Raw genomic sequence first — 11,570 nt, 5'->3', positions numbered from 1 at the left:
AGTTTCATTGTATTGCATTCACGCTGACTTATACAGGATAGGCGGAAGAAACCTAACCTTTCCGACATTGCATGTTGAGTAGCGGTGTCCAATGCTGCTTTTTATTTTGTTACCAGGGCAAGAAAATGAAAATAATTATTCCCTAGTGATAATCGAACCCATAACCACCAGACGACAAAATAGTCAATCCATACTCCTTGTGACCACTTCCACATACACTGGAAATGCACAAAATAACACGAAAAAAAAAAGGAAACACCAGCACCATTAATTACACTAAACAAGTAACATTTTAAAAGAGATCTCCTTTAAGACACTCGTGAGCTCGGTGTCTCAATTCATCATTCTGTCGGAATGTTTATTTAGTTATTAGCATTCGAAAACAAAACCACTTTCCCGATGCAGATGTGACAAACCCATAATTTTCACTAATTGGCCACATCGTGCCAGAAATGTTGAACAAGTTGGAACATTGTCGACACATTAATTATGTATGTGCAAATATTATGTACATATTACAGTCGTAAGGAGGAGAGGCCAGCCCAGTAGACGCGACGTTTATGGGTTCGATTCTAATTCGAAGAGGTGAAGTATTTGATATTTGTAATTCCTCGCTCTGGTAACGAGGAAAAGCACGGCGTGAGATTATGCCACTCAACGACCAACGGGAATGGAAGTGTCTTATGGGGTCGGGGTTTCTTAACACTAGGTCACCTTGCTATCTCTGCCATGCCCTGATATGTGCAGCATACAGCGTCAAGAAAGAAAAGACGAGAAACTGCCTACATTCCATGGATTTATTGTTGTGGATCGCGTTGAACAATGAGAAGCTTGAAGAAGTGTCTGGGGCTTGCGACTTAAAACTTTAATCATAGATTTAAGGCTCAGGCATCAACTCCACTACCCGAGTTAATTATCCAGAAAATTTCGATGTCTATCGGTGTTCTTTTGGTTGTAATAATATCAAAAATTATAATATATACATAGAAGATACAGGAAGTTTCTGGATAAATATAGACAGTGTGGACAACAAAGTGAATTATCATTAGATTTAAGATCGAGATATGCTTGCGCTGCGAATTGTATCAAATAATAAATAATTAAATATATATAAATAAATAATTAAAATAATTAAAAACTTATTTTCTTATTTTATTACCAAAAGTTAGCAAATACTCTAGAAATAGTTAAAGAAGACGTCGACAATGTTATAGAAGATGAAATAACTCGTAAACTAGGAGAAGATTTACTTCAAAGTATCGAAAGAAAATTTCAAGTGGATCTTGAAAGGTATTTTTAACAAATTGAACTTACATTATTTATATCCATACTACATTTTTGCGTTTTAAGTGTTTGTATTATTTATATCTATTCTAATATTATAAAGTGGATGAATTTGTTTGTATGAACACTTTAATCTCTGGAACTACTGGTTCGTATTGTACATTTATTTTGTGTTGAATATATTATTATAAATTGCATTACGTTAATAATTTCAATGTAAGCCACTGCAAATAAAGTGAGGCACTAAGGCGCTTAGATGTCATGTGTCCTTTTTAGTCCTTTCTATTTACACGACTACGCGGACCTACCCATAATCTTGAATAATTTACTGGTTTTTTGTTAGCTTCACAGTGTATCCCGCACACTCACACTCTCCCTTCTATATATTGATTACTTGTATACCTATACATATTTTACAGATCCGTCGAAATGGCGGTTACTAAAATTAAGCTTCTTCTCCAAAACGGTACCCAGCATATACAGGAGAGACTGTCGGATATTCAAGAAAGTTTGGACGTTATAAGGTCACATGCGGGTGATGAGGTACCTATCGATACGAGTGTGCACACTGTGCTTTGTTAGGTACACAATGTGACGCTAAAAAAACAAATAGAGAAACAATTTTGAGGTCGTCGTGACGCAGCGGCACAAGGGTGTGACTGTAACGTGATGGTTGTGGGTTTGATCCCCATTCGAGGAAGTGAAATATTTATTTACGCTTATATTTTTCGCCATTTTTCGCTCTGGTGTCGAGGCAAAGAGCGGCGATGAGTTCTGCCACTCAATACGTAATATTTCCAGAAACCGGCAGAAAGTGGGGAACGGATTATCTTAACACTGGGTTCCCTCTGCCTACCTTGCTGAGTGCGGAATACAGCGCGAAACTAATTTATTTATTTATTTAATTAAAAAAAAAAACACATTATAATATACATAATATAATAAAACAATCAAATTTTAGCAACAGGTAGATAAATGTCTAATCGATCAGCAAAACCTAACGTCATCGTTAGCAGAGAAGGCGTTGCATCAGATGGTGGTGTGTGGCTACGCGCTGATAGGACAGGATCCGGCTCAAGCGGTCACTAAAGTCATGATACTGAAGAATATGATCAAATTGGGAGTGAAACCGGTGAAAATCATTATATTTTCTATTGGAATGTTTTATTATAAAGTAGTAGTAGTAGTACAAGACACATTGACTGGCGGACCTCAACGCCGCACTATGCCTCGTTACCAGAGCGAAGAAATGAAAATTTTAAATATTGAATTTCCTCAAGTGGAAATCGAAGCCACAACCTGGATCGCATGCGCTTACGCCACGACTAGCCTGAAATTGACATGTAAACCACTCTCAACGATATCCTCTTCGCTATAAGAATTAACATTTCATTGTACAATATTTTTCTTCTTTAGCTTCGCGAACAAAAGAAAGAGATTTATAAGCTATTAAAAGTCTGCGGCCACGAACACGATGCTTTGAAAAAGGTCATCAAATGCGTCATTTCAAAAGTTAGTGTTGTTATTTTATTTAATTTTGCGAAGTTTCCCATGTGGCGTAACTTAAAACAGCGTTTTTAGTCTACGAGTATATTTAGTTCCACATAAGCCATTTATCAATTTCGTAATATGTTCTAAAGTCAGCATTTTTCGCCGCGACGTTAAACAGATACGTAAAGACGGTACAGATAGGCGTCCGGCAAACTGTATGAAATTTATTATATAATATAGGTTATATTTAGTAAATTTTCTATTACTATTTTGTTTAAATATACATATATTATATATATTTGTATGTGTTAAAAAAGCGGCGTTGAGTTCTGGAATTCGGTGGAAAGTAGGGAATGCAAGTATCTAATGGAAAGGGAGTGTCTTAGCATTAAGTTGTCAGGTTCTCTCTGCCTACCCTACGGGATACAACGTGACGCTAAAATTATAAAGCTGAATAGTTAGTTTGGTTGAAAGCACTAATCTTAAAAATCGATAGTCCATTTATTGAGATATGTATATTTTAAATATCGGTATAGTAACGTTTTTATATAACCCACTGAGGGCACCTAATAGGTATCGGGCGTAAGAATAGCCAGGGCCGAACACAACCCTCACAATAGTCTTGTTAACCCTGAAATATTTCTAACAGAAAATCCCCCTGAAAAATTAAATAGAAAATTTTCACACGAAGAGGTTTGTTGAATTAAAAGACCAGACCAGGCCTACCTTGAAAAATGTCTCTGAGCACGCCCACAGATGTTTCTACTTGACGAATAAAAGGCAAGAGTGCATAGGTAGTCTTATGTTTGTCTTTACGTATACATTAATATTATATGGCCAGAGCATCTAGTGAGAAATCACTCAAATCTCAAATACAGTGTGAGATGGAGCGGAGATATTAATAACATATTTCTATTAATAACGCTACTATAGATCAAAGATTGCTTAACGACCTCCATTGAAGATCTGGCCGGATTTATCTCAATGAGATATATCTTGAATCCTGACGCTGATGATACTGTACTGCATTTGAAAACCGGCTGACTTTGAATAGCACGATGGTTGTAGGTTCATTTTAAATTCGTGGGAGTATTAATTAGATTTTTTTCAGATTTCTATATAAATAATAATAGACTGTCTTGGCGCTGCTATAATGCTATAATAAAAAATACTTATTTTATTTTGATTAAAACAACGCTTAAAACAAAAGAAAATAAGCTCCACTAGCATATACTATTGAATTTCACACATAACTAATAATAATTTGAAACATATGTAATACGACCGGCGCGCGCGCAGGAATGCCGACAATGCACGTTTATCGTTTATAATGTAATTTTGACACGCCCACACCACTCTTCCGCGAGATTGGGTTATAAATGTACGGATCATATATTAACGTGCTATCGTAGCTGGTAAAGTTTGTTAAAAACATAAGTTTAAGAAATTTTATAGACATCATCGTAGGGTAAAGTAAACGTCACGTTTGTTCCCACTGCCTATCCTGCTATGCGCGGGATACAGCGTGAAGCTAAACAGAATTAAAAAAACACTTTATTATTTTTACATATATTAAATATTTTATACCTACTATTATTGATGCATCTGCCGCATATAACAGAGTTTTAAAATATTATTCCGTGCACAGTACGGACAAACGGTAAAAGTGTTAAAAATATCCAACTTAACTTAAAACTCAAAAAGTTCCATCCGAAACCTAAAGCTAGATCCATAATATCTTAGTAAACAGACGGTCGCATTAACGGAAATGTTTAAATAAACACATAATGACCTTACTAATGTGGTACTTGAAAGCTTATGAATCATTCGCAATTTTGAATGAACGATCTATTTATTGTATTTTTTAGCTTCATGCTGTGTCCCGTATTTAAAAGGGTATGCAGAGATTAAAACTCTCCTTTTTCCACTTTCTGCCATATTTGTGATACATTATGTGTTTAATGGCGGAATTCAAGGCCGCTCTTTGTCTCGTTAACAAATCGAGGAATCTTGAATATTGGCTGGAATTGGGCGATGTGTCTGAACACTAGGTTCCACTGACCCACTATGCAGGAACCTAAAGCTTTTTTTATTTCAAATCAATTATTTTTTTCCAGTCGCCTCTTATAAAATCGACTATGATGGAAATATCAGAGAAGCTTATAACTGGGGTCGTTGAATTAACAAAGCTCATGGCGCACGGCGCTATGCACGAGGCTTGCCTCATAGAAGTCACTAAAGCAACAGAAGACGAAGCTTTTACTATCATCGAAGAAGTTAGAAAATGTTCTTTAGGTAATACTACTGAATTGCAAAATTTCATACTACAAAATAACGCTACAGTCCTAGATACTGGTGATGGAAGTAAAAATAATAGTGGAAACACTGTCAAGGACATGAAAGAGATAATACGGCGGATGTTGGAAGGCGATGCGGATTTGAATAAACAGTTCAAAGATAAATTATATAAGTTGCAAGATGATTTGAATAGTGTCAATGCAAATAGGAAAATTGTTGATGTAACTAATGAATTGAAAAATATGAAATAAAAAAAGTTATGTGTTTTTTTTAGCTTTTTGGTTTGTCCCTCATATAGAACGGTACTCAAAGGGATTCTTGTGACCCCACGAACTTTCGACTGATTTTCCAGACATCGCGTGCTGAGCATCGGTATTCGATGCCACGCCTTTCTTCTTCAATAGTATACATTAAAATAAGCTGTATCGACTGTGGTATCCTATCAATTTAAATTAAATGCGGTACTTTTGATTTAAAATATGTCAAACGCCCATATATTTAAAATGAATCAATCTATTTAAGTAAAATTTGGACTATTATAATTAGTTCAAATCAAAAAGAATCATCCCAATATGGCTTTTAGTTCCAGAGAAATTTATGAACGAACATACAAACATCATCAACTTAAAAACCGTTTGTAAACATGACCGATTTCAATATACACTTGCATTTAATAACATGCGGTTGTCTCGATCTTTGATGGCCATTAAGAGTATCGATAAATCGGGTGATTAAAATTCGATTCGCGAATTGAAGTGAGAATTAGAGTTTCATAGCCGGCCTTGCGGCCTAACAAGGGTCTTGCGTCAGGGCCTATTCCTGCCTAGACTAATCTAGATTTTATATCCACGAATTATAGGAATTAAGTGAACTTTGTAAAGAAATTTCTCCATATCGTATTATTGTCGGTTCGATTCCCAATCAATTTGTCGAATATTGGGCTCAGCTTGGGGAACGGTGTTCCCTGATGTGTGCGGGATACAGCGTGAAGCTGACTGACTATATATTTTTTTTGCTTAAAAACCTAATGAAAATATTGAAGAGTAGGAATCGTATCCACTACACATTTAGACATTTCACATTTAGAGTAGCGCTGTTGTGCCTCTACATTACAACTGACCTCAAAAGAGCATAATAAATATACATAAAATATAATTTATATGCGTTATATCTAACTTTTGCTTAACTAAAATAATCTTGTAGCTTATTAAATGCGGTCAATATTGTAGGCGCATCTAGTGTAACATAACTGGGCCAGCTTACAGAACGAGTTCGTGTTTACGGCACGGAAAGATGTGTAGTGTTTATATAATGAACAGACGTACGAGATCACCGGGATTAAACACGTTTTATATATGACAAATGAATATTTGAAAGATTTGAGTGATTACGAGGAAATTAATTCGGGGAAATACAAAGCTATAAATATCTTGAAATGAATATATTCTATATTTACATCCTAGTGTTGAAACACTCCGTTCACAGCTTTCCGTCCAATTAACAGATTTAGATATATCGTGTTGTGTGGTGGAACTCAACGCTAATCTTTCTCTTGTTACCAGAACGAGGAAATGAAATAATTCATTCTCCCAAGTGGGAATGAAGCCTACTACAATCCTATTGGCAACGTTAGCCTTAGCTGTCTTATAGTTATTTTAAACGTTGACTATAAGTGTAAAAATAACATAGTATAATGATTTTGTAAGTTCTTTCTCTTCTGAGTCTATTATGGAATATTTTCCTTCTAGCTAATGAAATGTCTTAGCACTACGTTCCCTCTGCTTATCCTGCTACTTGAGGGATGCAGCGTGATACAAAAAAGAAGAGTCAAGTAAACAACAATCTCTTGTTAAAACGAATCAAATATTTCACATCTATATATATTTTCAGCGTTTTGTTTACATAACGCCTTTATGTTTGTCTAATCTAAAATATTCGAGACCGCCCGTTAATGGACGGCGGTCTGATATCGATTTATGTACAACTTTGATTATTTAAATTGCTATTACAAAAAGTTTATTTAAAAAGGCTAAAATTTTGTATGTGTTTGAGTGAAATTTAAGTGATTACAATTTTTTTTTAATTATAATATTGAAAATATTTAAAAACAGAAATGATGATTTGAAATGATTTCCGTTTAGTGCTATATCTAAAATATTTTCCGGAAAATCAATAAAAAGAAACGACTTAGGAGTCCATTGATTCATCGTGTGAAAAATATTAGGTCTGGCTGAAGAAATGCCAACGAAATCAGAAATTTTGTACTGTTTGTTATACGTGTCCAACAAAAGATTACAATTCGAGATAATTCTAAAATTCAGTAATAATTTTTTGTATTTTTTTTCGACGAACCTTCACACAATACATAATTAGTTGATTTCCGTTTTATGATTGTTATGTTTCTTCGTTTCATTTGCTACCGAAAGACTATACGGAAATACTAATCGAAAAACATGTGTTAATGAAAAATATTATTTTTCAATTTAATCGATATCGAGATAGATAGTATTAACTGTATAAAGTTGTATAAAATTATATTTAGAAGCCAGTAGTATAAGCGTGCGACAGGTTGTAAGTTCGATTGACACACGATGAAATTTTGCCACTCAACACGCATTGCCTCCAGCATCAGCGAAAAATGGGGAACGGAAGTGTATTAATGGGAATGGTGTAATGACAGTAGGTTCCCACGTTCCCTCTGCTATATGAGGGTGCGTGAAACTAAAATAAATCACCTCAATTAACCTAATATAAGCTTTAGCTTGTTTTAAAAGGAAATCGAATATATTTACTCAAAATTTTCCTCATATCAACAAATTTCTTCGAATATACATACAGTATAGGTACATACTTATATTACTATTAACAGTAAATTTTATAACTAAGTTTCTGGAAACCTGAAAACCTATCCACGATATAGACCGGCCAAGAGTTGGCTGCGGTCCAGCTGCCCGAAATGAATTATATTAGCGGGTACGTTCACCTTTAGTTTGGTAAATTAGATCTGTCTGAGATTTTGATCTTTAGATAAGAAACGTTTATCTTGTCTAATTAGAAGCTTAAAAAACAATTTCACGTCTTTCCCGTGTAGCAGGATAGGCGGAGAGAAGCCATAAAAGAATATTAAGCCATTCCTTTCTCCACCCACCGCTCAATTTTTTTTTGTTGAGTGGCGGAACTCAAACCTATGGTTTTTCTAAGACATGGCGAAGAAATGACAATTATTTAAATATAATCATTCCTTCGAGTGGGTCATCGAACTCACAACCACTACGTTGGCAGTCAGATGCTGTCCTTCCTCACCATTACTATTTTGCTATACATAATTATGATATTTAAATTAAAATAAAATTAGGAGAAACATCGAAGGTCTTACGTTATGCTTATTGTAGTAAAACATCCGGCGTAATACCGGATACGGATTTTGCAAACAGGAAGTGCTCACGTGATTTTTATTCATAACTAAACGATTTAAATAGCAGCAGGTTATTTTGTAATTATGATACTCTTGTGTTAAATTATGGTTTATTTTTATTAGTATTACTTTGTATCCCACATCAGGGTAGGCAGAGAGAACCTAATGTTAACACACTCCGTTCCTCACTTTTAGCCCAATTATAGAGACAGTGTGTGTTGAGTGGCGGGATATACCTTCACGCTGTATCAGCTTACCTGAGTAAAGGAATGAAATAAAAATCCTGAGTAGTTATCAAACCCACAACCATCACGTGTAGAGTCAGCCGTACCATCCCTGACCTGCGTTATCTTATTTTGTAAATTTAAAAATATTTTACTTCCCAGAATGGAAATCAAATCCAATACCATCATGTTTGCAGACACACGCTATCTCGCTGCGCCAATATTGAAATGTTATTTTATAAACATGCCCATACTATCTATCTATCAATCGGTATATGAAAATTTTGCAATGTTATTTTGAGCCAATTCTTCTTGTTAGATTAGGTTGAAGATTTGTTAATCTATCTGGTGTTCGGATCCGATGACAATAGTCAATATAATATTTCCTTGGCATCTGATGTTGAGACTGACGTAGCTCTATGTGGTAGCTCTCCCGATACCCATCCGGGGGGATGATTCTATTTATTTTCATTTCCCCGTTTTGATAGACAGTGTTCGGCGTTGAGTTTCGTCACTAAACAAGGAATGTCTCGATAGTTAGTGAGGTAGTGAATAGTGGGAATCAGAGTGGTCTTGAGGTGCGTAAAGCCGTGAAACGTGAAGCTGCTTTTCTTTTTTCATCTGTAGTCAAGCAGCCTGGATATAGAACTAGAAAATACCTTTAACCTTGTCTTTTCTTTAATAAAACTGAAAAATTCTTACTATTTTCATTATAAAATTGGCATCCAGAACTAGAGTTTCAACGATAGGTTACCTAACCTGCTTAATTTCGCAGATTGATTTGAACCCACTATCGTGTCGCAACACGTGCCGGCTGCATCACAACGGTTCACAACACAATTCATATCATAGTTTGCTTGTTAAATAGTATTTTCGTAATATTACTCATTGAATTTAAGTGTTTTGGTATCGCGATACGCTAAACGATTTCTAACTCCGTCATTACGGGCCTTGGCTCCGTTGCTATTGATCATATTTAGTTACAGCGCTCCTTTGTATTGTGTATTTATAGGTTTTATGGGTTTTAGTACATTATATTTAGAAATATATATAATAATTTATACTTATTTATATCTTCTCACTGTATCTCGCATTTAGTGGCGTAGGTAGAACTGAGTGCTAAGACACTACGTAGTTGCGCACCGCCTTATTATCGAGGCGTCGCGTGTTGTGTTGCGAAACTCAACTCCTGCTGCTAGAGCGAGGAAATGAAAATAATTCATTCCCCCAAGTGGGAATCGAATCTACAGCCATCGTATTTACAGTCATCAGTCAGTGAGTAGTGGAAACCTAGTGTTAAGACTCTCCGTTCCCCGCGCACCTCTTAGACACATTGCATGTTAAATGGTGGAATTTAACGCCGCGCTTTATTGTTACGAGAGCGAGAAAATAATAATAATTAATTCCTTCAAGTGGGAATCGGATCCACAACCTTCGCGTTTACAATAAGACGCTGTGCCATTTTAGTAAATCCAAAGAAACAAATAAATTTAATGGTTTCTGGACTTAGAAGACAAAGAAAGGACAATGAATAATTAGTTCAAATCTAATTTTAGGTGAACCAGAGGAAAGAAGTTATAGAAATATTTTATTGAAAACGATACAAGCTAGATATGTTTATATTTGAAATGAACTGAAAATTAAATGTTCATACAAATAATATGTCGTATTAATTAAGTTAGTTGACGTCCGCAACTTTGCTTTTGTGAATTTTAAGACGTAAAATGGATAATCCCGTGTTTTCCCATTTTCATTTCTAGAAGTCCTAACTTGATTCCTCCTACACTCTGACAGGAACCTCCATGCAAAACATCAGCGTTATTCTGAATCTGTTCTTTTAGTCAGTTACTTAGTACGTCAGAGCGCATAGTAAGTTTTCAAGAAGCGTGGATATTTTTTTTCTGCTCAAGCTTAAAAAAAGTACGTTCTCTAAAAAATAATGGTTTATATTTGATGCTTAGAGTGACGATATATGCCTGTCCTAAATGAAAATCGATCACGACCACCTTCGAAGCATTTAAAGTTACATATCAAACTTACACTTACCTCCATCAGTAAAGAAAGCAGAATATCTATTAGGACTCGACGGTACAGACGCTGATGCTGAAGTGAGAAAAGCTCGTTTGACTCTTGACCATTTGGAGTCACGAGGCTGTCTGTGCTGAGGTGGCCTTGCCCCAAGTTCTAAAGACCGTTGTTTACGGAGTATTGGATGAGAACCCTCAGACTCTGATGAACAATGAGATTTTATATAATATATAGCTTATTATTTCGCTTAATGGACTAGAGCACTATGAAATTCTAATGACTAATGACTATTCTAACCGCATATTCAAAAATAAGCCTTAAAGTAATGTACAATAATCATTTTATATGTTAGAAAAACCTATAAAGTATTATTTAAAAAAGTTTGACTTACCAAGTTCCTCAGAAGACGGTATGGTCAATGTTAAAGCTGGGGGAGCATCACTATCCGCGCCGTCGCTAAAAGATCGTCTTCTCAAAGGTACTACATCTGGAGAACCTTTGGGTACCCTGGTCCTCTTTTTGACTGATTCTCGATGAGTTTGGATGATATCACGCATTTTCACCCAAGCGCTCTTGTGGAGTTTATTTGGCGATGGAGATGTGGAACTGTCGTCCTGTTAAAGTTTCGTTTTTTTATATCGAAGTTATATTTTTGGATTTTAATAATAATTTTTAACAAAAAATGAACGTCAACCAGATTCCATAATTAGAACCTAACCAAACTCTCATCAAACTACCCTTAAAGTAGATCCTTTCCAAAAAAATAATTATCGAAATCGGTTGGCGATCACGCCTCGAATTGATCCTCCTCCGAATCGGTTAAAAAGTAA

General features: G+C 35.4%; 2 protein-coding genes across 3 annotated transcripts in view; one reads left to right on the top strand and one right to left on the bottom strand.

Moving 5' to 3' along the window:
• The window catches only part of LOC146540183 (uncharacterized), a 28,321-nt gene that overhangs the window by 13,507 nt on the left and 3,244 nt on the right, over window positions 1-11,570 (bottom strand). For both annotated transcript variants that reach the window (XM_085207699.1, XM_085207700.1), the window contains exons 4-5: window positions 11,132-11,354; window positions 10,759-10,941 (exon numbers count right to left, since the gene is read on the bottom strand). In XM_085207699.1, coding sequence (XP_085063825.1) covers window positions 10,759-10,941; window positions 11,132-11,354 — 406 coding nt within the window. The remainder of the gene's footprint in view (window positions 1-10,758; window positions 10,942-11,131; window positions 11,355-11,570) is intronic.
• Window positions 453-5,324, top strand: LOC146540184 (uncharacterized). Its single transcript, XM_085207922.1, has 6 exons — window positions 453-491; window positions 1,166-1,290; window positions 1,704-1,827; window positions 2,252-2,416; window positions 2,701-2,796; window positions 4,893-5,324. The coding sequence occupies exons 1-6, from the start codon at window positions 453-455 to the stop codon at window positions 5,322-5,324; spliced, it is 981 nt and encodes a 326-aa protein (XP_085064048.1).

The sequence above is a fragment of the Heliconius melpomene genome, chromosome 3 (genome assembly GCF_056956725.1).
Source record: "Heliconius melpomene rosina isolate 202511_hmr_F chromosome 3, ASM5695672v1, whole genome shotgun sequence".
Classification (NCBI taxonomy): Eukaryota; Metazoa; Arthropoda; class Insecta; order Lepidoptera; family Nymphalidae; genus Heliconius; species Heliconius melpomene.
Note: the sequence above shows the minus strand (reverse complement) of the source record. Positions and strands in the feature narration are given on the sequence as shown.